This window comes from Herpailurus yagouaroundi, unplaced genomic scaffold (assembly GCF_014898765.1).
Source record: "Herpailurus yagouaroundi ecotype Mexico unplaced genomic scaffold, PumYag 28, whole genome shotgun sequence".
NCBI classification, from domain to species: Eukaryota; Metazoa; Chordata; class Mammalia; order Carnivora; family Felidae; genus Herpailurus; species Herpailurus yagouaroundi.
Window position 1 is genome coordinate 47,340,297 of NW_024412376.1, and position 27,795 is coordinate 47,368,091.

At 38.1% G+C, this 27,795-nt stretch overlaps 1 protein-coding gene and 1 long non-coding RNA gene across 6 annotated transcripts; one reads left to right on the forward strand and one right to left on the reverse strand.

The window, feature by feature from the left end:
• Positions 1 to 833: 833 nt before the first annotated feature.
• Positions 834 to 21,891, reverse strand: ZNF330 (zinc finger protein 330). Of its 3 annotated transcripts, XM_040473282.1 has the most exons (11): positions 21,689 to 21,891; positions 21,344 to 21,481; positions 19,203 to 19,335; positions 17,305 to 17,324; positions 17,140 to 17,210; positions 14,907 to 14,986; positions 9,138 to 9,264; positions 8,593 to 8,697; positions 4,167 to 4,213; positions 2,985 to 3,102; positions 834 to 1,800 (listed from the first exon to the last, which is right to left on the reverse strand). In XM_040473282.1, the coding sequence occupies exons 3-11, from the start codon at positions 19,320 to 19,322 to the stop codon at positions 1,526 to 1,528; spliced, it is 963 nt and encodes a 320-aa protein (XP_040329216.1). In that variant the 5' UTR covers positions 19,323 to 19,335; positions 21,344 to 21,481; positions 21,689 to 21,891; the 3' UTR covers positions 834 to 1,525. The 3 variants fall into 3 exon arrangements, with proteins under 3 accessions (XP_040329216.1, XP_040329206.1, XP_040329196.1); XM_040473272.1 differs by lacking the exon at positions 21,344 to 21,481 and having other exon boundaries at positions 21,680 to 21,891; XM_040473262.1 differs by lacking the exon at positions 21,344 to 21,481 and having other exon boundaries at positions 21,689 to 21,889.
• On the forward strand, positions 3,467 to 27,795 carry LOC121029335 (uncharacterized). 3 transcript variants are annotated; one of them, XR_005789686.1, is made up of 4 exons: positions 3,467 to 3,575; positions 10,526 to 10,574; positions 13,849 to 14,001; positions 27,621 to 27,795. It is a non-coding gene; the product is annotated as an uncharacterized LOC121029335 (long non-coding RNA). The 3 variants fall into 3 exon arrangements; XR_005789682.1 differs by lacking the exon at positions 13,849 to 14,001; XR_005789683.1 differs by lacking the exon at positions 27,621 to 27,795 and having other exon boundaries at positions 13,752 to 13,862.

Here is a 27,795-nt window from a genome sequence, read left to right on the forward strand (position 1 = left end):
TTCTCTGCAAGCCCAGTACCTCTCCAGCTGAGTGTTGCTTAGCCCTAATTCAAGGCCTAGTAACCTGGAGATAGGACAAGTCCTGAAGGGGGCACCTGTTATCGAGGGAGAGCTCGGCTTTGCCAGCCATCTTGGGGGTGGAGTGGGAGTGTCTGCCCTTACCAGAGAAGGGTGGGGCATGACTGTAGGCTCAGAAAGTTCAGTAGTCAGCGGAGTAAACATCTTTAGCAGCATCCATTCAGGTGCCTCCAACTCACTTGTCGGGGTCCTGGCTCTTCCCAAAAAGTGCCTTGACCTTGGCATAACGGACCTGCCTTGATTGGCGACTGTCTTTGAATTTTATCCAGACAGACTATTAAATCCTGGGCTTGGTCCTCAGTTTTCTCAGCCATCAGGCTGAGATGAAAAACTAGTTCCAGGGGCCTCTGGCTTTCACACCTGGCTTCCCACTGCCTGTTATTGCCCTCAGCTATTCATTACGTTTCTATAGAATAAGAATGGCCTAGCAATAGCCGTACAACGCTTTTATCCTCACAGTTACAATTTTCTCCATACTTCTCAAACGCCAGCCAGTGCACTAACGCATTCCTCCCTCCCACACCAGCCCAGTTCACTGCCAGTGCAAGGTGTACAACTTGAACTTGCGCCAGCCAAATGCCTGTTCTCCACTCACCACAGATACTGGGGGTCTGGCTGCGTAACTCTGCATCTACCACACCATTAATCTCTGGTACCTATTTCAGAGTACACAAAAAAATGAAGCAGTTTCTATATAAACATCGGAATGCTTTCCAAAATGATTAAAAAATGGAGAATGAGAAATATCAAAAGTATGTAAGTGAAATACTATATTTATTCAAAGAGAAATACATAAAACGTCTGTGTAGTAATACTATTTCTGTCCCTGTGTCTCTGAAAAGTGGCTATGTACTCACCTTGGTCTATACATTTAGGCATTAATAACAGGTACTGTTCAGGGCATACATTGTTTAGAAAAAAATGAAATGAGTCAACTGCTAAAACATACATATCACGACTACTTAAGATAACATGAATATTTAATGAAAATTTAGAACTTAACATCTGACTTTCATCCTGCAGACCTACAGGGAAAAACACAGTAATTCATTTAACCCATCACATTTTACAAAATCAGACAAAACGAATATAAGCAGTGTTTTTTAATAAAAACAACAATTTAATTTCCAACGAATATATTACCATCCTGTTCGTTTATCCTGTATATGTATCTAATTGGCATAACCTACTGATTACTAAAATCAGCAAAAATCCAATCCATGATACTTCAATTGCTTGGATCGATACACATCTTAACATTTGGAACTCATTTTTCTTATGCTATGAGACTGATTATCAGTTCCTATAAAAATGCTATGCCCTACTCCTTGCTCCTGTAAGTGTGACCAGTCTTTTGCACAGCACTTCTGAACACCCACACTCAATTCATCAAGCACACACATCCTGGTTCCTCTCAGACACAGTCACCCATGGGCAAGCAGCTCTCCTAGTTCTCTTGTTCCTCGTAGTGAGCATAGCCACTGGCATAGGTCCTCCCTAAATTCAAATTGGTAAACAAATCTGACGGCTCCGCATCTGAATCCTTTCCTACTTCGTCTTCTTCCTCTTCGTCATCCTCTGCTTCATCATCATCTTCCTCTTCATCATGGTAGCTGCTATCACCATACTTATCAGAAGAAAGGTTCTTCCAATAGGCATCATACCCAGAAGCTCCATCTCCTTCTTCACCTCCAGTCTGCCTGCCAAATTTCAGGGAGCGTGCTACAAAAGACAGATACGTACGTGGCACTTTGTTCCGATTCTTTACATCTTTTGTATATTGTAAAGGAGAGTGAAGATGTAAAGAATCAGAACACTCTCCTTTACAATATACAAAGTTACATGCATTTGATTGGCTGCTTCTTACTCCCATTTTCCTAATTTCCTCCGTTAACTGGAAAGAATGGAGACCTTAGTAACAACAATCAATTCTATCCTACTCAGAGTTGATGCACATACCATATATAACAAATAATAAAGAGAACAGTGTCATTTCATTAAATCTAGAAAAAGTTGGAAAACAAAGCAAGACTAAGAGCACTCTCCAAATATAATTCAAATAAGGCATGTTAAAAACTAAAATGCCCTTCATTTGATGGGTTAAAATTCTATTTTCAAATCACAGAACAGTTGATTTCATGTCATTACATTTTTCTTAAAAGAGCTATTTTAGAATTCTGGTGACCTTCAAGACAAAGCCCTTCATTTCTTCTGCCTAAGTAGCAATATAGTTTAGTGCAAAAAACCAGCAAATCATCAATCCTACCTCACTATACAACTACACCTTTGATTAAACAAAAGTACTGTCAGAGTCATTTAGAATTATGGTTCCATTCTGCTGTATTTGGTAAAGAGTCAAATTCTCTTTAATAAAACTGTGAGCTGCATTACTATAAGCATGTTTGCAGTAGTCTTATTCTTTCATAGAAAAGTTATATAAAAACCACAAAACAATTTCCTATAAGAATGATATATTACATTGTAAGTATAGCTGCTCAAATACCACACACCTACAAAAAAACTTCAGAATGAATTCCAACTTCCAAGTACCGAAGACTACCAGCACTCAAATATTAAAGATTTATAGCTACTCAATTATTTAACAAGGAAAGCTTCAGCAGAAACGGAAAAATCACTCTTTTTGGTCTTAAATTTCAGTATTCACTGTGTCATTAACTGAGTCGAATGCCAAATATCAAAGTGAATGATGGTATATTTCTTAAGTTAAATTGAGAAACTTCACCTAAAAATTTTCAAAGGCTATAAAATTCCATTTGCTTAAGAGAACACATTCATCTTTTCAAATAGGAAGAAGTGGCAAAAACAAAAATAGAGAAAAAAAGAGATAAATCTTGCCTATGCAAGAAAACAAAATCCCTCCATTGGTATTTTAAGAAGAACCTTACTTGACATGCTGAGATCCTTAGTTTCCTGAGTTTCATGTCCACATTTGGGGCAGGGAGGCTGTTTTCCTTTTTCTTGCTTAAACACCTTGCTCCTTGTATGATCATCACAGAAACAAGCCTATACAGGAGAAGCAAAAATAAGCACGTAAATAAATAATTCAAAAAATACACAAAATTATCATTCAATATCTCAAGGAACTTTAAAGACACAGTTTTGTTAAGGGTAAAGATTAAGAGTTTTGTTGGGATTGGTCCTGATTTAAATTTCTCAAGGGAAATGGTCTTTGCCAGGACCCTCTGAACTACACCCTAACATAAGACAGAAACTATACACAGGGTATGACAGTATAAACACATTTATTCATTCATAAACACATGAGCATTCACAAAGCCCCTGGTGACATAATGGTGACTAGCCTATCCAACCTCAAATATACAACTAACTGGGGACACAGACAAGTAGAAAGGCAACTGCGAGACACTGTGCATTGAAATGGAAGTGCACAGGAGGGGCACTAAACTGGATATGGGATTCAGGAAAGGCTTCCTGGAAAACATGGAGTGTTGGCTGAGATCTGAAGGAAAATAAAGGTACAGTAGGGTAAGCAAAATCGGAAAAGGGATCTAAAGCAGAGGGAACAGCATAGACAACACTTGAAAGCCATTTGGTAAAATGGGAGCAAAGTTGGGAGAGAACGAAGACATAGGGTTAGGAATAGAAGGAAGAACTAGGGAAATGTTTCTGACAGGAAGAGAATCAGTGCACCTGATCTTTGACAAACAGAAATGCTGGACACGAGATCTAAGGACATGGAACATTATGGCAATCTTCACTTTACTTAAACTTTCCTAAGCAAGTGAATTTTGATATTAATTAAAGATATACTCTCAACATTTTGGTCAGAATACTCTCCATAAAACATAATGTGTATAATGTGTAGAAACAAGGAGCCAAGATTCAGCAGACATGTGCATTAGTGTCAACCCTAAGACAAGCCAACTAGATGACCTTTGGAAAGTCACTCAGCTTTCTTAATTCAATTTCACAATCTCCAAAATAAAAGAAGTAAACTACATAATGTTTAAAGACCCTTGTAGATTAATTATAGCTATAAATAATCCAAGATGGAAAAGTCCTGGGATTAAAAACAAAATCAAAAAATAAAAAATAGACCAGTATACCTTACAACGGAGACAGGAATGCTGACCAAGTCGATTGCATGAAACACCTATGGGTGAAAATACATAATGTCCAGATTCAAATTTGAAGTTAAAACACTATTTTCCACAGATTTATACTTGATGCACTTAGATTATTAACATTTTTTTCCTGTCTCAGTATAACCTAGAGGATATATAAAAATGAGATGGAATCCCCAGCCAGAAGAAAAGAACAAACTGCACATACCCAGCATTCTTTAGTTAGTACGGTGCTAATTATTCTACAATCTCCTTCCACTTTTCCAGATCTAGGAGATGGCAAACTTAATTATACTTAGAAAACTTGCAATGAGACATCCTTTTTCCCACAACACTTGGCTGAAGCTCTTTCCTTAATCATATAATGCTTACATTTTATAAAGAATCATTTTCTCCATTAATATAGGACTTCTCCTAATGGTGCAGACTATTGCTATGTTTTGCATAATGTCTGATAAGAGAATAGAATACTTCTGGTGGAAAAGGTGACTATGAAGAGAGAGTAATGTTCAAGTGGGCAGTAAAAGATAGGAAAAAAATCCCAAAATATTTTATCCTTACTTTCATTAAACTATGTTAACTTGGGTTATTCTCTGTAATTACTGACGAAAAACCTAAACGTAAGTACAAATACATTAGAAAAGCAGAATACCTGGCACATACTGACTGTGCTAGAAATGGAAGAAAAAAAATTAGTGCCAGAGGTATAGAGAGAAAATAAATTAAGCTGTATCCTAATAAAGCCTGAATGTAAACTATTAACTTTTATTCAGAGTTCTTGAAAAAATAAAAAGGAAAACAAATAAAAGAAAGCCTATCTTTGTACTTCAAATATTTGACCAGATGTTGCTAATTTGGGAATTCTTTTATTTAATTTTGCCTGGTTCATGGGGAACCCTTTTAATCTGAAAAGGCAAGTATTTTTTTTTTTTTATCAGAAATGATTCTCAAATAGGTGTATTATTATTGCTTCTATCCCACTATCCTGCTTTTTTCTACAGCAATACCAATAATTCAGTTGGATATGTATTATTTGTCCTATGTGCTAATAATAAAAGTTAAAAATCAACTGAGTACTTACTATGTACAGCTGACCCTTGAACAACACGGTTTGAACAGCACAGGTCTGCTTATAGGCAAATGTTTTCAGTAAATACAGTGCAGTACTTTAAATGTAATTTTTCTTCCTAATGATTTCCTTAATAACATTTTACTTCCTCTAGTTCACTCTATTGTACGAATATATGACATAATACATACAACACACAAAATATGTTAATCAACCATTATTTAGGTTATCGTTAAGCCTTGTGGTCAACAGTTTGCTACTGGCAGGAGTCAAAAGTTATATGCAGATTCTCAACTACACAGAGGGTTGGTGCCCCTAATCCTCATATTGTTCAAGGGTTAAGTATATTAGGTATAAACAGGTATACCTAATTACTCCAATAATAACCATACTGTTTCATTCAGTCTGTGGGGGGAAAAAAATCTGAACTCTCAATCATTTCCACTTGAAGATATGCCCAGGCGGGGTTTTCTGTTTCCCTTTTCATTCAGTCAAAAGAAAAGGATATATTTAACTAAAATGTTATAAATCTCTTTCAAATACATAGCCAGAACACATACTGAAAGTACAAAGCTCCCTACCCAATTTCCCAGCATACACCAGGCATTTCCGATACAGAATCTTTTCCTATCCACACTACCCGAGTCTTTGACATGCCACATAAAACAAGCTGTTGCCTATCTTACCCTTATCTTTTCTTCTGGGAACTCAGACTAGGATGGAACATGGCCCTGCCACTATCCTTTCCCTAATTACCTCAACCCCATACACATGCACTCCAGTTAACTGCCCAGTTATTTCTCTCCCCAAGAGTTACAATCTTGGGCTTTTATATAAAGAATGCATTTCTCCCAGATTCCAAAAATAGCCTGACTTTCTTAGACTAGGAATGGTTTTCATTTTCAGTCTATTTCCATGTCTTCAGAGTATTTTATTTATTTTTTAAGTGCTTATTTATTTTTGAGAAAGAGACAGAACACACACTTGGGGGAAGGGCAAAAAGAGAAGGGGACAGAGGATCCTAAGGAGGTTCTGCGCGGACAGCAGAGAGCCCAACGTGGGGCTCAAATTCACGAACCATGAGATCATGACCTGAGTAGAAGATGAACACTTAACCAACTGAGCCACCCAGGTGCTCCCAGAGTATTTTAAAGGACAGGAGGTTGGGATGCTTCAAAGCCTGCTGATAACAAGCCATTTTAAATTAGAAGTCCTCAAGCCATTTTAGTTATTTATAAAAATAGTCAACATATTTGTTTTGTTTTTTCTTAACAAAACACCCTTACCACCAATTATGCAGGTAAGCATTTAAAAAAATTTCTTTATCTCCCAATTCATAAGGATAGGGTAAAACCTATAAATTATGAGGTATGACTAATAAGGGGGTGGAAACAAGGTATACCTTCGTGTATGATTAAGAAAATACTTAAAAACAAACATTAAATGGCAACTTGCAAAGAAAGAATGGCAAAAAAAATAAATAAATAAAGCAACAGGAAAAAAAAAAAGTAAAGATAAATTACAGTAAGCCAAAGACACCCGTAAGCCTGCAATGAGAATGACCTTAATTATCAGGTATCAAAGACATGATTGACAGATTTATCTTAAAATCCTGTCAATAGTCTATTTTGTATTTTTCCTTTGTCTTTTACTGAATCACTAAAACTTCCTGATGAAATCATAGTCTTATCACTCAGAACTGCCGATCTTTGGGGTTCAAATGCTACAAAATACACAAAGCTCTCAAGCCCCAAATAAAGTAAGTCAATTTTATATTACACATTTTGCAGAAACCTAAGAATGGCTCAAAAATGCTATATACTTTGAGATGTTCTTTAACCTCTGAGAGTTTCTATAGGAACACTGCAAGAATTACATATGTATGTATTTATATATACATTAAAACTGACAACTGATCAACTTTAAATTTATAGAATACAGAGATGAGCATTTCATATCAAAACAAGAACCAAATTCAAGGAAGTGACCATCTGGGGAATTTCAGCCTTTCCTATAATGGTATCTACTATTTAATAAAGGCTTTCTAAGTAACAGGTACCATAATAACACTTTATACGGATTCTCATTTTAATTAACTCCTTGAAAAAGAAATTAGCGTCTTCTTTAATATATAAGGAAACTCAACTTTAGAAAGATTTGGTGATTTGTCCAAAATCACATAACCAGTAAGGAGAATTTAATGTTTGACTCTAAATCTTGAGCTTTTGAGAATCAATAAAGTAGAAATAAATTGTAATCTATCTGTAAAGGTAATACCATTGATAATACCCAGTTGGTAACACTGGGTTCTTAAATTGGAAGGTACATGACACTTATGTGTGCAGGTTAAATACACATGCCTGAACCTACCAAACTTCAAAGACAGACTCTCCAGATATGAGGCCTAGGCACCTATATTTTTTAAACCCCCCCCCAAGATGTTTCTGATGCATACTCCTGTCTAACAATCACTGATACCAACTACATGGAACAAACTAGGGGCAGTATCATGTATGACTTACTTGAAGGCATTTGGAAATGTGTGTGGGGTTTTTGTGGGGTTGGGAGTGGAGGTTGTTACAGTAACTTGGAAGTAAAGATGACATTTAATACTCTGTACCAGGAAAACTACAAGTCCTATAATGCCTGATCAACCCCACAAAACGAAGAACTGACACAATCAAGATGCCAGTAGCATCCTTATTGAAAAAAATAAAACAGACTATGTGGTTCTGAATTTTTTTAAAAAACAGAAAATAGATACTAAGTTGACTTACAGTCCACAAGAAGCTGCATGAAAAACTAGACTCTTTTTTCATTGAGTCTAACACTATATATTTTTTTAATGTGAGGGAAAGAGAGTGAAGGTGTGAGCTGGGGAGGGGCACAGGGAGAGAGAATCTCAAGCAGGCTCCACACCCAGCATGGAGCCCAATGTGGGGCTTGAACCCATGACCCTGGGATTACGACCTGAGCCGAAATCAAGAGTAGGACAGATGCTCAACAAACTGAGCCACCCAGGCGCTCCAGAGTCTAACACTAATACTACTCAGAATCTTGGGTACAAAGGACGTCTACTTTTTTTTAAGTGTATTTTTTTTCTTAAGTTTATTTATTTTGAGAGAGAGAGAGTGTGTGCGCAAGCAGGGGAGAGGTGGAGAGAGAGAAAGAGATAGAGAGAGAATCCCAATCAGGCTCTACACTGTCAGCATGGAGCCCACGTAGGACCAAAACTCAGGAACCCAGAGATCACGACCTGAGCCAAAACCCAGAGTTCGGATGCTTAACCAACTGAGCCACCCAGGCGCCCCAAAGGATATCTAATTTATAAAAACTTACATTTGAAGGTTTCCGCCTCTAAAACCTGGCAGCTGGCTTGATGTTCAAATTGATCATCTTCACAGAGAAAGTTATGACAAAAGGAACAACTAAATATTCTGCCTCCTATTGGATGAAAACATAAAACCCACAAATGTAAAAACGATAAACTTCAATTAAAAAACTCATATCCATAACACTGCTCAATAAGAAAGCAATTTGTTTCAGATTTATACAAAAATGACACAGCAGTTTTTGTTCTGGTAAAAGCTTCGATGAAAACTGCCAAAGTGAACCATAAAAAAGCAGGCTCCCACTATCTCCTGGCTACTTGCAATGCTTACAGACACTTGCGGTCCTATAACTCCCCTCCCTACTGGCTTACATAAGCAGTCCTAACAGTGACTATTACTGCTAGTATAAATCCCTTTTCCAACTAAATTGGTAACCACAACAGTAGTCAGGATTGACAGTATCCTGAAAAAAAATCACAAAAAGAACATCCAGAATGTGTCAAAGTCAGCCCTTCTTACAGTGAAGTTCATTGCTCATATGTAATCACTCACCATGGTCCCAGACACCTCTTTCGCATTCCACACACTCAGCATCAGTAAGAGGGCAGGCACAGGCATGTGTACTGAGACATTTCCTCCCATGGCAAACCCAAGCTTCACAGAAGTCACATATTGCACCCTGCAACCAAGGAACACACAAAAAATGAATCTTTGTCACTTGCCTGGCTGCAACCGTTGTTTAACCAATGGCAACCATCAAAATTGTACACGTTTAGGAATTTAACAACCCTCAGTGATAGTGGGGGCTTCACTAAAGAAAAAATTTTGTTTACACTAAGCCAAAATTAAAGAGGGTTCTCTGAAAATCAAACTACTTCACCAACAACTATTTATAATATACAAAATTTGTCTATAAATCAAAAGAAAAAGCAAGGTGGAAACTATATACTTAAGCCTAATCTTAATCATTAAAGTAAGTCACGGAGCTACAAGTGTTGCCTTCAAACTGAATTCTAATTCAAATGATGTCTGGAGTCCACATTTTAAGCGTTCTTATCTACAGCAATCACAGTAACGAAATTTTTTCAAGTAGAAATATTTTTGAATTAAGAAAACTCCTTCCTGAATCATTTATACATTAATTTACATAGCTTTTCTGGAGTAACTGAGAAAAAATATTAAACTTCTGCCAGCATCTTTTTTTTGTTAAGGCAACTCATGATTTAAATCATTACTACATTTCTTTGTGGAAAAAAAGAAAATAAAATATATAAAACTAAAAAACAGGGTAAGACTCTCCAATTCTACATCAAGATAGACCAACTATACCTTTCAATAACACAATGACATCTACAGAATATTAATTGCTAGAATGAATCTTAAGAAAATGGGATTAGATTTCTTTCCTTTACAGATAATAAACAGTGGCCCAAGTCTTAACTCCAAATCCCAGAGCAAAATTATAGTGGAGCTGAGATTTAAACCACGGTGTTCTGAACCTCAATTCAGTGTTTAGCATTCAAGACTCTGTAACAGAAGCCATAAAGAGCAAATACGAAGGATGTTTTTTGAGATGTAAATATGGACTACCACTGTGGATTGCAAATCCTCAAATACATTTCTTGGAACATTCAGTGTTCTAGCACCAAAAAGATGACATACAGAATAATCCAGGACAGTTTAAAAGCTTAAAAGAAATAATTTACAAAGGACAAGGAAGGGCTTAGAATAAACATAAGGTATGATGTAGTTACCACCCCTGAGCCTGAAATAAGGGAGCGGAAGGAGTTACCAGAATCTTAAGAAACAACCAGTATGGAGAGGATTACATAGCCATATAGAGAGAAACTGTGGCCAAATCATGCCCAAACTAGGATAACCTGGTAGGGAGTGAGTGAGGGAGAATAAACACCCAGATTTTATCATCCTCCCATCTACAGGTCTCCTGCCAACGTCTTCCATTGGGTGAACCCAAAGTGAAGCCATAAGGTAAGAAAGCCACTGATCCAATCCATACACACAGGTCAGGCTCCCAGGGCAAAGCAGGGTCAAGAAGAGACAAGGTAGAGGGAATTTCAACAGACAATTAGAAGATTCCCAGAAAATCATTTTTCTAGAATGTAAAGCTAACGATACAGGAGTCTATTGAAATGTTTTATACAAACAATCATTCACATTCACACAAGTTAGTGAATTTTTTTCAATTTTTCTTTTTTTAAAAGAGAGTGTGCAAGCAGGGAGAGGGGCAGAGGGGGAGAGACAGAATCCCAAGCAGGCTCCACACTCGATGTGGAGTCCAATGCGGGGCTCAATCACACGACCCTGGGATCATGACATGAGCTGAAATCAAAGAGTCATACACTCAATCGAGCCACCCAGATGCCCCTACAACTTAGCGAATTTTTTTAAAAGCGTTTAATAAATTTGGGCATAAGCAAGCTACCAAGGAAGATTACATTGATTTATGAATAAAGATAACATTGAAAATCCTATATTTAAAATGAGGAATTCACAAGATACTTATGAATAAGTCTAGTTTCTTGCTTCTTTAAGATATGCACATATGGAATATATTAAGGTCTGCTTCATGATGGAAAATTAAGTTCTTGGGAAGTTACTATAAATAAAATATCTGGGGTGCCTGGGTGGCTCAGTCTGCTGAGTGTCCAACTTCGGCTCAGGTCATGATTTCATGGTTTGTGAGTTTGAGCCCTGCATTGGGCTCTGTGCTGACAGCTCCGAGCCTGGAGCCTCTTTCAGATTCTGTCTCCCTCTCTCTCTGCTCCTCCCCCACTCATGATCTGTCTCTCTCTCTCTCTCTCTCTCTAATAAAGAATTAAACATTAAAAAAATAAATTAAATAAATAAAATATCTGTTTGACATAGAAATACTATTGCCTTCCTCATGGAATGAAATCTGCACCAGAGCATAAAATCACACAACAGAATACAGTAAAATTGGTTGAAAGGAAGAGAGAGTAAAATCCATCACACAACACTACTATTTTAATTACACCATACCTCATTTTATTGCATTTCATTTTTTTATATGCTTTACAAATAGTGTAATATTTTTTTCAAATTCAAGGTATGTGGCTTTTCTGCACCATCAGTGTCATTTTCCCAACAGCACTTGCACACTTCGTGTCTCTGCACCACACTGTGGTAATTCTCATGATATTTCACTTTATTATTTTATCTATCATGGTGACCTGTGATCACTGATCTTTGTTATTACTATTGTAATTGTTTTAGAGTACCACACACTGTGCCCATATAAAACAGCAAACTTAATCAGTAAATGTTGTATGTATTCTGACTGTTCTACCGACCAGCTGTCTGTCTATCTTTCTCCCTCTCCTTGGGCCTCTCTATTCCCTGAGCCACAACAATATGGAAATTAAACCAGTTAATGACCCTACAGTAGCCTCTACGTGTTCAAGTGAAAGAGTCGCACATTTCTTACTTTTAACTCAAAAGCTAGAAATGATTAAGCTTCATGAGGAAGGCAGGCTGAATGCCAAGACAGGCCAAAAGGAAGCTTCTTGTGCCAGATACTCAGCCATGTTGTGAATACACACACACAAAAAAAGCTCTTGAAGGAAACTAAAAGTGCTACTCCAATAAACACATGAATGATAAAAAAGCAAAACAGCCTTATGGCTGATATGGATTAAGTCTGAGTGGTCTGGATAGAAGATCCCATCAGCCACAATATCCCCTTAAGCCAAAGCCTAATCCAGGGGAAGGCCCTAACTCTCTTCGGCTCTACGAAGGCTGAGAGGTGAAGAAAAGTTTCAAGTGAAGAAGAGGCTGGTTCATGAGCTTTAAGGAAAGAAGCCATCTTCGTAACATCTAAATGCAAGCTGAAGCAGCAAGGGTTGATATAGAAGCTGCCACAAGTTATCCAGAAGATACAGCTAAGATAAATTAATGAAGGTGGCTACACCAGGCAACAGATTTTCAATGTTGACAAAATAGCCCCACATTGAAGATGCCATGTAGGACTTTTATAGCTAGAGAAGAGAAGTCAATTCCTGCCTTCTAAGTTTCAAAGGACAGGCTGACTCTCCTATTAGAGACTAATAATAAAGCTGGTGACTTCAGGTTAAAGCTAATGCTAATTTACCATTCTGAAAAGCCTACGGCCCTTAAGAATTATGCTAAATCTATTCCGCCCATACTCAATACATGGAAATAGAAAGCCTAGATGACAGCACATCTATTTACAACATAGTTTACTGAATACTTTAAACCCACTGTTGAGACCTACTGCTCAGAAAAAACGATTCTTTTCAAAATATTACTACTCACTGACAGTGCACCTGGTACTCAAGAGCTCTGATGGAGACATAATGAAATTAATGTTGTTTTCAAAAGGCCTGCTAACACAACATCTGTTCTGCAACCTAGGGGTCAAGGAGTCATTTGATTTTCAAGTCTTTTTATTTAAGAAATATATTTCATAAGGTTATAGCTGCCATAGAGAGTAATTCATCTAATAGATCTGGAAAAAGTAAATTGAAAAGCTGAAAAGGATTCACAATCCTAGATGCCTTCAAGAACATTAGTGATTCATGGGAACAGATCAAAATATCAACGGTAATGGGAATTTGGAAGAAGCTGACTCCAACCGTTACGGATAATTACTGGGGCTCGAGACTTCAGTGGAGAAAGTAACTGTAGATGTAGAAATAGCAAGTGGAGCCTGAAGATGGGACTGAATTGCTGCAATCTCACAGTAAAACTTGAACTGATGAGAAGCTCCTTGTTACGAATAAAGAAAGTGGTTTCTGGGATGGAATTTACTCCTGATGAAGACACTGGGAAGATTGTTGAAATGACAGCTAACGACTGAGAATATGACATAAAATTGGTTTAAAAGCAGGGCGCCTGGGTGGCTCAGTCGGTTAAGCGGCTGACTTCAGCTCATGATCTCGCGGTCCGTGAGTTCGAGCCCCGCGTGGGGCTCTGTGCTGACAGCTCAGAGCCTGTTTCAGATTCTGTGTCTCCCTCTCTCTGACCCTCCCCCGTTCATGCTCTGTCTCTGTCTCAAAAATAAATAAATGTTAAAAAAAAAAAAAAAATTTTTTTTAAAAATTGGTTTAAAAGCAGTGACAGGGTTGGAGAGGACTGACTGCAATTCTGAAAGAGGTTCTTCTGTAGGTAAAGTACTATCAAACAGTGTCACGTGCTATGGAGAAATCATTCGTGAAAGAAGAGTCAACTGATGCAGCACTTTATATTGCTGTCTTATTTTAAGAAATTGTAACAGCCACCCCCACCATGAGCAACCCCCAGCCTGATCAGCAGCCAACAACATCAAGGGAAGAACCTCCACCAGCAAAAGATTACAATTCCCTCCCTGAAAGATCAGGTGATGGTTAACATTTTATAGCAATATTTTTAAATTAAGGTACATAAAATGTTTCTTTAGACTAATGCTATTATACATTTAATAGACTACAGTATAGTGTAAACGTAACCTTTATTTTTAAGTTTATTTATTTTTGAGAGAGAGAGCAATTGCACACTTGCGCAAGTGGCAGAGGGGCAGAGAGGGGAAAAGAGAGGATCCCAAGCAGACTCCACACTGTTGGTGCAGAGCCCAAAGCAGGGCTCAACTCACAAACCGTGAGATCATGATCTGAGCCAAAATCAGGCACTTAACCAACTTAGCCATCCAGGTGCCCCTAAACATTAACCTTTATATGCAATGGGAAAGCATATAAATCATATAGAAATTCATGTGATTTGTTCTATTGTGATATTTGCTTTATTGCAATTGTCTGGAACCAACTCACAATATCTCTAAGGTATGCCTGTATTTTAAACAATGGATTTCCTTAGAAAACTCTACATCTAATGAGGAAATTATGTATAAGCCTATGTTAAATATGTATTTTTTGAAATGTAAAGCTATAAAAAATCTACTAATGTTACGTGCTTTTGAAACTAGGTTACCTTGTAACCAAAGCCTGAACCTTGCTTAAGAAGGATATTCAGTATAGTAAGTGCTGAGTTCTATGAAATCTGAATAAGACACTCTAGAAAGGTACCAAGGACAAATGAATTTTTAAGTCAACTTTAAATAAGTTTCCATTTCTTGTATGTTTTCCAAAAAGAAAAGAGGAAGCAATCAAAAACAAGTGGGTATTAAAGGAAAATCATACAAAGAACATTCCACAGATAATCCAGAAAAACTCCAGATTGACTTAATCAAGGACAAAGCAGTGCTATTTAGAAAAAATCACCATCGGTCACAAAGACTTCTTATCCTTGGAAACCTGCTAGTCTAAGAGATGAAGACAAAAAACTTACCACCATTGCAAGGCCAGTACTATAAACACCAGCATGCTTTATGACACAGTCTGAAGACTTCATCATGCACTTGGTTTTCCCTAGTAAAGAAACAAATGTGGATTATTAGCCTTGCAAAGGAGTACACATAAGTACTCACTGATTCCACTTTCTATCTAGCCTAAATTCCTATGGAAATAATTTGAAAATGGATAGAAAGCAGCAGTTCACTGCTTATGTTACTAAAAAAAGAAGCTAGATATAACTGAGATCTAACCTGAATCAGCTCTTTTAAGATTAGAAATTTATTAGGGGAGCCTGGGTGGGTCAGTTGGTTAAGCATCCGACTTCGGTTCAGGTCATGATCTCGCAGTTCATGGGTTCAAGCCCTATACATCGGGCTTTGTACAGACAGTGAGGAGCCTGCTTGGGATTCTCTCTCCTCCTCCTCCTTCTCCTCTTCCTCCTCCACCTCCTCCTCCTCTCTGCCCTTTCCCCATTCATGTTTTCTCTCTCTCAAAATAAATAAATAAACTTAAATTTATTAGTAAATCTATAGAAATGTATTGCATGATAAAATTATATGCTAATTACTGTTTGTACTAAAAATCAGAAACTGCAGGTTAGAGTTTGTAATCTAACAATCAGTAAAGTGGTTTAAAATCTTATGAATTTTCAGATGAATTAATACAGATTTTAAAAAGATATGCTTTGAAATAAATTTTACAGTCTGTAATTCACAATAAACAGTCTGGTTTGAAGTTATTGCTTACTTCTTTCCACAGAATATCTCAAACCAAACCAAACCATGATTATGCAACTTACCTGGTTCATTAACTTTATAGAAACCTAAAAACATGGCCTCTTTGAAAATTAAAACTACACTAGAAATATTCAGGGATATAGCCCTAAACACTGCTAATTTTCTGCAATGTTATCATACATGAACACATTTAAATGAGCATATCGCAAACTGTGTTCTACCTTAAACCATTATCCCATAACTGAAGGAGACATTTGTTGAAACGAAAGTTTGAGAAGTATGGCACGAATAAAATGAATCAGGTTTCTTTACGGGAGGTCTTCAGAACCTTTAACATAAAAGTATGTAATAGAAATCTCCCAGATGTAAACAAGGACATGAAACAAACAGCATTTCTCAAATGTATGCATTATTTTAAGAAACACCTATTAATATCTCAAGTACTCTGTGGAAGACTATTTTGGAAGCACCAACCTTGTTGTTCTATGAACTACCATTTAGTTTTACTTTGAATAATCATTTACTCTGAATAAAGGTTTTCACTTACACTTGGCAACTGAGTACATGGCTTAGGAACTCTATTGCAATCACCTGGGAAAACATATGAGGAAACTCAAGAATCCTATGCTAAGTGCCAAAAAGAAAAAATTGGCACCAAGAAAATGTGGAATAAAATGATTCTCAATGGTCTAAGATACTGTGGGCAATTTCAGCAGGAATCAAAACTTAAAAAAAGTATACAAATAGATATCAACAAGACTAAGTTAGTATAACTAAAAATTAAGATCACCAAATGTTATTAGTCTGAAATCTGATCTTATAATGTTACAACGTATCAGAGAGACAAAATCAAGATGTGATAGTGTTTGACAAGCCAAATAACAATTTGCTATTTCATTAATAAGTTTTTTTTTTTTTAATTTTTTTTTCAACCTTTTTTATTTATTTTTGGGACAGAGAGAGACAGAGCATGAACGGGGGAGGGGCAGAGAGAGAGGGAGACACAGAATCGGAAACAGGCTCCAGGCTCCGAGCCATCAGCCCAGAGCCTGACGCGGGGCTCGAACTCACAGACTGTGAGATCATGACCTGGCTGAAGTCGGACGCTTAACTGACTGCGCCACCCAGGCGCCCCTCATTAATAAGTTTTAACATTACTGTAAACAATGATAAACCCATAGAATCAAACTGATTAACCACAAAACAAATGTTTGATAAAAGAAAAGGCATATAGGGGTGCCTGGGTGGCTCAGTCAGTTAAGCGTCCAGTTAAGCTCAGTCAGTTAAGTTTCATCTTGGTCATGATCTCATGGGTTTGTGAGATTGAGCCCGGTGTTGGGCTCTGTGCTGACAGGGTGGAGCCTGCTTAGGATTCTCTCTCCCTCTCTCTGCCCCTTCCCTGCTTGCGCTCCCTCTCTCTCTCAAAATAAACAAACATTAAAAAAAAAAAAAAAAAGAAAAGGCATATGTCCTTAGGTATCATATACTTACCACACTGTGCACAAATTGGTAACTTCTGTACAGAATTGCAAAAATAGCAAAATGCTCTATTCTTCTGCCGCCTTGTCATGTAAAATAAAATTTTAAAATAGGGTCACTATCAGATAAAAGGTGAGAGATCTCTGTTATTACATATAAAAAGAAATAAACATTTACCTCTGACACTTGTCACATTCCTATAAAATATAAAAACAGAACATTAAGTTTCTACGGACTGAAAACTACAAATTTACTTGCATTATAAAAAATACCTTATTTTTCATGTTAAAACTTAAGTTAACACTTCCCAAAGTCTCCAACTTCACCCATGTAAACAAGCATCTATACATACTTTAATAATAAAGGTATGTCCTTGGGCATACCACACAGAGCAAGAAGTGGTATCTCCACAAGAGGTGAAATAAATAAAGCAGTGGTTTGTGTTTTGGTTGTGTTCTTTGTTTTTGTTATTGTTTTTTAGTCAGACAAGTATTACAGAACGGACATAAGAAATCCAGAACACAGTATGATGAAGCTCCCAGAAAACCTAGAATCCTAAACATGGTACTAAAAGCTCTCGACAATCTGGTCCCTAAACACTTTCAAACCTTGCTAGCCTATTCTCTCTAGATTCAAGTTGCTATTGTCAGTCATTCATGAAATATGTCTTCTACTCTCTCTTTTCCATGCCTTACTATTCTAATACTTTTCCTTGAAAAGCCTATCCTTACAATCTTCACCTGTTCAAAGTTCTGGTGATGATCCCACTTCCTCTATGAACTGTACCCCATCAACACACTCAAATTTATCACCTCTTAGCCCAGATGTACCCTAGTCTTAATTGTACATCTGTGACAAGACAACACTTACCAAACTCTAGCCTTCACTATGTATATTTATGTATGTGAGTCATTTCTTGTTTTGTCTGTTCCATATCCATCTTCTCTAAAAAATGACCCTGAAGGGAGTCTCTACCATCTGTCCTGTGTTATGTAATCCTGGTCCCTCCCACACGTGATGACAGCCATAAACGTTAGCCCTGGCTGGGCACCTGGCCAAGTCCAATCAGAGTTTTTTCCCTCTCTGAGGAAATTATGTGATGTGAGATACACAGGCTACCAGTATGTACGAACCCAAACAAATGGAGTAAGACAACACGAGAAAATGGAACTAATAAGCAAAAAGAAACACAAGCAAAAGATGGAACTACAAGTTTGTTCCAGTTGTCCCTGAGTTCCAGCTACATCCATGCCCTTCCCAAGTACATGTTAGTCAATAAACTCTAGTTCTCCCTAAAGTTACTTAAGTTGGATTTGTCACTTACAAACAACAAGACAACTGATTACTATAAACTTGTGGAAACAGGGGCTGCGTCACTCATCTATCTATACCCCATCTTTTTGCCTAAAATGTACCTGGCAAAAAGTAAATGCACAAGAAACATTTGTGGAACTGAGTCATATTAAGCATTTCATATGTTTGGATGAAACAAAAGAAGACTGAGGAGTAGCAGGAATAGAAAAAGTAGAGAAGACTGGAAATAGAGAAATAAGGGACAACTAAGAGAAACATAGTCAAAGAAAGGAAAGGGGTTATAATCACATGATAATTTCGCTTTTTAACACTTTGACCAAAGAAGCCCAGAAACAATCAAGACTAACCCACTGCGCACAGGAAAATAAGGTAATAGTTAGCCAAAAGAGAGGTCCAGAAAAGTGAAAAGTTTAGAAAAAAGAAATCACATGAGTTGAGAAGTGCTAAGAGAAATAATGAAAAGCTTCCAACTAATAGAACAAATTAAGTTAATGCATATAAGGTTAGAAAAGCTAGAAAATATCACAGTTCCTAGTATTTACTGTTTCCTATCTATCACCAACAGCAGCCAAGGAAATAAATAAATACATAAATAACTCACTCACTGCTACTCAGAGTTAATAAAAACAAGGGACAAAACACAGATTTGAAATTCAATAAAATGTATGCAGCAACAATGTATTCAGCAAAATTTTATTCAGGCATTTTTCAGAGATTATATAGTTTTTCAACCATCAACAGATATCAAAAAAAGCTGTTACCATTGACGCATTGCATGGGTGTTTAGCTAAATCTATGGTGCTTCTTGACGCCCTGAGCTGTTTTTCACGCTCCCGGCGGTTCTCTGCCTTCTTCCTTGCACCGGTCTTCTTTTTAGGCATTTTACTGCTCTTTCTACACAAGAGAACAGAGAAGATATAAATGCCTGGTTGTATTCGCTATCTTAAATAAAATAGAATGACGTGTTTTTTTTTACTCTCTTTAAAATTTAAACTCAACTCTGTCATTTTGACTGTTAAGGGCATTTTAAGCCTTTATGAAATATTACATATACATTATCTCAAATAAAATATATGACTTTTAAAATGAGGAACTTATTTGCATTTCCAAACAATTCTAAAAAAATATAAAAATCAGACCAATTTATCCCAAAAGCTAAAAGTTTTCCTTTCCCACTGAAGGACAAAAAGAAAGTTTCTCTGATGTTAAGTATTCTTTAAAAATTACTCAGTACCGGGGCGCCTGGGTGGTGCAGTCGGTTAAGCGTCCGACTTCAGCCAGGTCACGATCTCGCACTCCGTGAGTTCGAGCCCCACGTCAGGCTCTGGGCTGATGGCTCGGAGCCTGGAGCCTGTTTCCGATTCTGTGCCTCCCTCTCTCTCTGCCCCTCCCCCGTTCATGCTCTGTCTCTCTCTGCCCCAAAAATAAATTAAAAAAACGTTGAAAAAAAAAATTAAAAAAAAAAAATTACTCAGTACCAAATTAAAGTTATTGGGCATATCATTAGCAAGAAATAATTTAAAAGTTTACCATTTATCCAGTTTATATTCTTTTTTGAACTATAAATTCAGACAACTTGATGCTAAGATCTGAAGCATAACGAGTCTTACTCTCCTATATAATATCTAAACAAAACATCTGACAGTCACGTCAAATGACAGCATTAACCGCAAAGCCAAACTTCTCTCTCTGAAAAGATATTAAACGTATTATAGTTGCTTTGACTCTACAAGCTGCCCTTCAACTCTTATGTTAGAATGTCTATCGGGGTGCCTAGGTGGTTCAGTCAGTTAAGCATCAGACTTCAGCTCAGGCCATGATCTCATGGTTTGTGGGTTCAAGTCCTGTGACGGGCTCTGTGGTGACAGCCCAGAGGCTGGAGCCTACTTTGGATTCTTGTTTCCCCGTCTCTGCCCCTCCCATGCTCATGCTCTGTCTCTTGATAATACATAAACATTAAAAACAAAACAAAACAAAAAAAATCTTAAACAGAATGTCTCTCTAGAGTACATAATTTTAACAAAGTTCAAATTTATGTTTAAGAGTATTACATAGGAGTATGAACGTAAAGTCCTATATAAATAAGGACTTTAAAACAGGCTTTCATCTTTCATCACTTAGTTGAAAGAACTACCACATTAAAAAAAAAAAAGATTTTTACTGCATAACACATTTTTATTTGGCTTTTCATCCAATCTGAAGGCATGTTCTCTGAGGATTTGTCTTTCTTGACAATGTTTATATACCAGTCCTGCCTGGTATATATTAAGTAGTCAATAAATGAAGTGACACAGGCATGAATGGGTCTATGTACTTGCTTTGAAACATGAATCTCAAATTTAATATTCTTCAAAATATGTACTTTTTAAGTCTTCTCTAAGAGTGATTCTCAAAAATCAACTGTAAAAATTCCTAACAAATACAGATTTACATTTCTAGGCCCAACTAAAAATCTACAAATTCTAAACTTCCAAGGATAGGATTAAGTTTCATTGGTGACTGTGACAACCTCCCTGAAGGCATGAACATTCTTTTCAAAGAAACCAAAGCACGTCCATGATACATGGACAGAGTTCCAAGAAATCACACCTTTAAGAAATTCCTATTTCTTATTTAAAGGGCCAATTACAATTGGGCAAAATCATGCACCAACATGTACTAAGGTCACTCATGTTTTCCTACTTCGGGTTCCAACTCAAAATGTCCAACTTAAAATGTCCAATCAAAAGCCAAGTGGGGTGGGAAGCTGCGACTTAAAAATACAGACAAATCAGGCCAGGAGGTTTAATAGGTGGTTGGCTAATTAACATCGAAGCCCAGGAGATCACCCTTTCAGGATTTATAACGACAAAAATGTACAGGGTGAAAAAAATGTGTACTGCTCCTGCCAAAGGAACTCACAAAACAATCACGGCGTGTTCGCCCGGTGGATTTTTTGTTGAGCCTCCATTTTTTTTCTCCAATTTGTTCTGGAAACTTAATGAATTTTTTTTCTCAGCCTTAGATGGTTTTAAGCCCTTCTCCGCTACCGTTTCGACTTCTGTAAAACGTGGCCCGTGTCACCAAATGAGGAAAAAGGCACGAGGTCAGCGCGCCTTTGGAGGAAAAGCCCGCAATCATCGGACCCAGCGGAGTGATAGGGGCGTCCAGAGGCCACCGTGGAGGTGCCACGCGGTTCGGCACTAACAACCATCACCCGCCCGCGGGACACCCTCCCTCGCGCGCGCTCCAGGCCGACCTAGCTCACCCTCGCGGGGAGGCCGGGCTCACTCCGGGGGCAGAAGGGCAGGGAACAGCGTGAGACCGGCCCGCGGCTGCAGCAAATCCAACTTGCGGGACAAAACTCCGGGAGAAGAACCTACTAAAAGCGAAGAAGGGCGGAGAGAAGCAATTTCCAACACAGAAGCCGGACCGGATGTCCTCTTATGTCAGCAGCGCCCTTACGGCAGCACGTCGACAGGAAGGACCCGCCCACTTCTGTTTGCTCCGCCCTGAGCCCGCCCACTTCTGCAGAGGATTTGACTGAGCCGGGAAGAGAATGCCTGAGTGAAGAAGAAAAATGGACTGCAGGAGGAGAGGGAACGGGAAGGCCCGTCAATTTTATTTTTTCAGAAAAGGAGAAATCTAAAGGAAGAAGGAAATGAATTCACAAACTTGACACTGCATCAGTTGACTCGGACAGAAAATTCTTGCCTAATTCTTTTGGAAACTTTCTGCTACCTGCATCTTTTATGCCTAACATTCCACTGTGAACTCCATTCTTTTGTGAACAAATTCTCCCACATTCTGGACCTTTAGTGTGTGTTCCGCCTTGCCCTTAATTGAAACCTAACATCCTCTCCCTTATAAAAGCGGCTTGCTTTAAATTTCTATGAAGTGAAAGGTGCTCATGTTTGCACTTTCTGTATGTCTTGGTTAGGAAGTAGGATCAATGCTGTTGTTCCCCAGTACGTCATTTCCTCCTTTCTATTTGGCAATGCCACATTTTCCCCTCATTGCTGCTATATTTTTACCCACACTTTATTGATGGAAAACTTTGGAAACTGACTTTCAACTTCTGCCATCACCCAGAATGACATTAACATCCAAACCCATTCTCTTGAGCTCTAGATTTTTTTCATCTCCAGGAGCGATCATCTCGATGCCACTACAGGCATCTACTCTCATGACCACACTCCAGGTTGTGTGGTCAGGTGGATCAACTCCACCACTGAAATCCAAAATTCAGACAAACTATCCATCCTCCTACTTTACGAAGTCTCTCACTCAATTTTCCCTCCTAACGAAGACCACAAATCTCAACTCTTCAATTTTCTCCCTATCGATTATCTCTCTGCTTTCTTCCATTCCTTTTGCCCCAGGTTATGAAATGCAGTTCATCACATCAATCACAATTTGCCTTATTTTCTTTCTCATCAAACCAACTGGAACATTCCCAATACTGTTAATTCGACAGCTTGCCTTTTCTTTTCTACAGTGGACTTAGTATTGTTAAGGGGGGGGGGGGAGTACACAATCATGGTTTTATTCTGAATCCAAAGTTATTAACCTCCACAAGGCTCTCAAAATTGCCCTTCAATCCTTTTAGATATTCCTAATCAGATTTGTCATTCCCATGGTCTATATGGTGTTATTAAATCTTCTCCCCTTTCCTCAACCGTCCATTACTTTGTCCATCAATTTTAGCAGATATTATATTTCACAGAGAAAACAGAATAACATCAATAATGAATATCCTTCATTTTATGCTCCTGACATTCTACTTTACATATGTAGTATTAACTCCTGAGTTTACACATGAGGAACCTTGAGCAGAAAGACTATGAAACTTGCCCCAAGATTACACAGATGGTTTGGCTTGTGGGGTTGTCTGTTGCAGCAATTCTTAAACATTTTGGTCTCAAGACCCCTTAAAAATTCTTAAAAACTGAAGATTCTAACAACCTTTGTTTATGTGGACTATATCTATTGATATTTACCATACAAAAAAATTAAAAGATAACATTTATTAATTCATTAAAAATAATATATTTAGGGGCACCTGGGTGGCTCGGTCAAGTGTCTGGCTCTTGATTTCAGCTCAAGGCATGATCTCATGGTCGGTCATGATCTCACAGTTGTGAGATAGAGCCTCACCTCAGGCTCTGTGCTGACTGTGGAGCCTGCTCGGGATTCTCTCTCTCCCCACCCCCCTTCCTCTTTCCCTCCCACATTTCTGTGCACAGTAGCACACATGCTCTGTCTCTTTCTCTCTCAAAATAAATAAATAAACATTTAAAGAATAATACATCTGTTACATCTTAGTATAAATATTTATACAAAAATGTTATATTTTCCTTAATAGAAAACATACAAGAGTGTTGTATGTGTTACAGTTTTGCAAATGTCTTTAATGTAAAGCTTAACAGAAGGCAGGTGACTTCCTACATATGCCATCCACTGAGAAGCTTTTTATGTTCTTGTCTTCCTAACATACAGTTAGCCAGTAAAACAGTGAAGAGCCCTCTGGGAAATAACCCTCTGGGTGAATTATTACAGTATACACCATTATGATGTTTCAGGGTCTTCCTCCTGGGTGTCTGGCAGCCCTTTCAATGCCCATGGTTGCTAGATCCAAAAACTGGCTGAGACTTAAAAACTGGGCAAATAATTGTGACTCGTTATTGGAATATTGTTCTCAGTCTCCTGGTCATGTGCTCCCTTGGCTTATTTTGATTGTACACACTGAGCAAGATCCTTGTTTGCGGCCTGGGGATCCATTCTGCTCCTGGGGACACTATATACTTTCATCCATCTCCCTAATATTCTGAGTGTCAGAGCCCTCTTCCTTGCTGCCACTCTGCCCTTGCTGGTGATTACAATAATTATGCCAGATTACATTGTAAAGAATGACAAGTTATTGACCCAGTGGCTGGGAGGGGGTTAGGGACAGATCCTAAGGGAATACTAGTTGTGCTAGGAGGAAGAAGTCTCTACATTGTATTTAAGCAAGGTGTGTGTGATGGAGGCAGTACCCACTAGTCAGGAATGTTGGGCCATGTTCAGACACAGAGGGTTCAGGAGAATCTAGGCATTCAAGATTTTCAGGTATCACAACCCAGCTCTCTGCATCAGGGTTTCTTTCTTTACAATCCAGCATTCTGACCTTGGCATAACCAACCTAGCTGAGCTGCATGGCTGTTAATCTCCTTTGGAGCTCTGCCACACTTATGATTTAGTGCTGGGCCTGTTCCTCAGCTTTTTCTCCCCTCCCACTGCAGGAGATAAAAGCCTCTTTATTTGCTACCAAAGAAGCTTTGTGATTTGACTCTTAGATTGTTAATAGCCATTACCCATCTCAGTGTTTTGCTTTTTCCAAAGAATCGATTTTGCTTAGCAACAGCCAATTCCTCTGTCCTTAAGATTATTGTTTCCCTCATATTTCTTAAGTGCACCCACTAGTATATTATCTTTCTTTAGAATACATCCCAGTTAACTACTGATGAAAGCTTTACCTATTGTGCTGTTCCCTCATGCCAAGGTCTGTCTGTCCTACATTTATCACCAATGAGGAGGTCCTCACTGATAGTCAATGTGGCCAATGATTCAAGTTGAATGATTCAATTTTCTTGAATCATTCCTAACATCAACTATCTTAAATTGGTTTCTCTGGAGGTCCTCTGCGCCAGAGATGAATATAGAGAGTTCATCGGGGAGTGCTTTGGGAACAACTCCTGAGGAAGGGATGGTAGCAGGATTGGACAGAAGAAAGAGCTGGCCTATACTCTAGTTTTAATGGAGACCTCAACTTTGAATCTGGGATGTCCCTTCAGATTTGAGGCAAGTGGGCTCAACCTTTATATACCTGTGAGAGTCATTAAATGTGAGCTGACAAGGAAAACAAGTATAACACTGAGCTAGACTACTACTGAAGAGGGCTGACAGCTGAAATTTGTCAGCTTGCTGAACCTCCAGCAGCTCAGGGAATAAGTCCTTTGTTTATTTTTTTTAACTTTATTTATTTTTGAGAGAGAAAAAGAGAGTGAGAGAGAGAGAGCAGGGGAGGAGCAGAGAGAGAGAATCCCAAGCAGGCTTTGCACCAGCAGCACAGAGCCCAATGTGGGGCTCAAACTCACAAACCAAGAGATCATGAATTGAGCCAAAACCAAGAGTTGGATGCCCAACTGATTGAGCCACCCACACCCTTAAGTCTTTTGTTTCTGAAGAGAGATACAGGTAGTGTCTCCCAGTATTCACTACAAAAGTGATGACAAAGTAGAGAAATATTCAGACAAAGACAAAGAATCTTTTCCATTTACAGACCCTCATGGAAAGAATTCCAAAGAGTATACTTCAGAATGATAAAAAAGGAATTCAGAAAGGAGGGAGATGCAAAAATCAATAGTGGGTAATCAATTCATTTAACAGGGTAAATCTTAAACATTACCTGTATAAAACAACAGAACTGTGCAAAACAACAGAACTGTAATAATTTTGGATATAAAAACCACAAGGAAATTGTCTCTAAATTCAACTGCAAGTGCAGTTCAAATCAAATCCTGACAGAAACTTTTTAATAGAATATGATCAATTGATGCTGAAATTCATATGGATGACTAAAGACCCATGAATAACCCAGACCATTTTAAACACCAGCAAAAGAAGGATACCTTTATTTCTTATAAAGTTCTAGTAATTAAGGGGTGCCTGTGTGACTCAGTCAGTTAAGTGTTTGACTCTTATTTCAGCTCAGGTCATGATCTCATGGTTCGTGAGATCAAGCCCTGTGTTGGGCTCTGCACTTACAGCACAGAGGCTGCTTGGGATTCTCTACCTCCCTCTCTCTCTCTTTCTCTGTTTCTCTCCAGCTTACTCTGTCTCTCTTTCTCTCTCAATATAAATAAACTTAAAAAAAAAAAAAGGAGAAATCTAATTGAAATATTATTTGGTAAAATTGCAAAACAAAAAACAATTATATACATACATTATTTATGGATACATATATACCTAGTAAAAGTATCGAAACATCCACAGAAATGATATTAACTTCAGATTGTGATTATCTCTGGTGATAGAAAAAGAACAGATAGATGTGAGGCATTAGCTATACTTTTAGTTGTCAGAACAATACTAATCAAAAAACATATGTAATGCCATAAGCAGAAAGAGTTAAGGGTCCCTGGAAAAAGAAAGATGAGACATAGCTTTCTTGACACAAGAAAAGTCATTTTAGGCCCCTGACCATCTTATCAATTATGTCTGACCTGCACTACTTGCCCAAAGCACATTTCTTGCAGAACTTCCTGGTTTATGTTGAAATTACAGAAGAATTACAATTATTATTATTATTATTATTATTACCCAATAGGTAATAATTTTGAATGAACAACAAAATTTAAGAGCCAACAGCCACTATCAGGCCAGGAGATAGCCTAATCATATCAGGGACCATAAATCAGTGGTAATGGCAATGGTGAGTCCCATTACCTGGCCTCGGTTCTTGAGTTCGGCCAAGAAAGAATTCAGAGCCAAATTCTTAAGCAAAAATTTAATAGCAGTTTAAGCGAAAGGACACTCTAAAGATGGAAGAGCTGGCAGGCCCAGAGGTGGCCACGACACCAGGGTTCAGGGTTGTCTTCTTTTTGTGTTTGCATGGGTTATGGGTCATAGCAGGGCAGTGTCTGACTAAGGTTGCAACCAATCGTCTAAAGGACTTCTCCTATGAGTTGTGAGGGGGAGTTTTTGGTCTTATATGTCCCCTCTCAGAAACTGTTATGGCAGCCATTCTTGGGGGTGAAGGGGGAAGGATTAAAACTGCAATGTAAATGTATTATAATAAAGCTATAGTTTACTGTACGGCAGTAGTCATAGGGGAGAATGTGTGCATATCCCTTGGGGTCTGTCCAGACTGTTTGGAACTTGGCCTCACAACCCCCCTTTTTAAAAAAATATTTTATTTTTAAGTAATCTCTACACCCAACATGGGGCTCAAACCTACAACTCCAAGGTCAAGATCAAGAGTCACATGTTCCCACTGACTAAGCCAGTAAGGTGCCCTGTGTCTCACTGCTTTTATCAGCCAGAAAGTACCTGTTCCCTGCTCATATCCGTTAACTGCCTATGACTCTATCAACAAAACTCCCAATGCTGGTTCAAAAGTAAAGATTGACCTGATGCACATTCTTGTGTTATCTTTACAGGATCTAAACCCCTTTGAGCACTCAGATACCAGGCCAACGAAAGCTAGAGAATTGATGCTGATCCTTGCTGGCTATAGGCCTTCATCACTTCAACCTGGATTCTGCCAACTTAAGATGACTTTTGTCCCAATGTCATGCTGCATTCCCCATTGTACAAGCCCTTTATTTTGCTTTG

Coding starts and splice junctions, on each gene's coding strand:
- ZNF330 (XM_040473282.1), bottom strand. CDS start 19,322: ATGCCTAAAAAGAAGACCGGTGCAAGGAAGAAGGCAGAGAACCGCCGG. Junction 14,987..17,139: donor ACCAATTTGTGCACAGTGTG/GTAAGTATATGA, acceptor TTTCTTTACTAG/GGAAAACCAAGTGCATGATG. Junction 8,698..9,137: donor AAGAGGTGTCTGGGACCATG/GTGAGTGATTAC, acceptor TTCATCCAATAG/GAGGCAGAATATTTAGTTGT.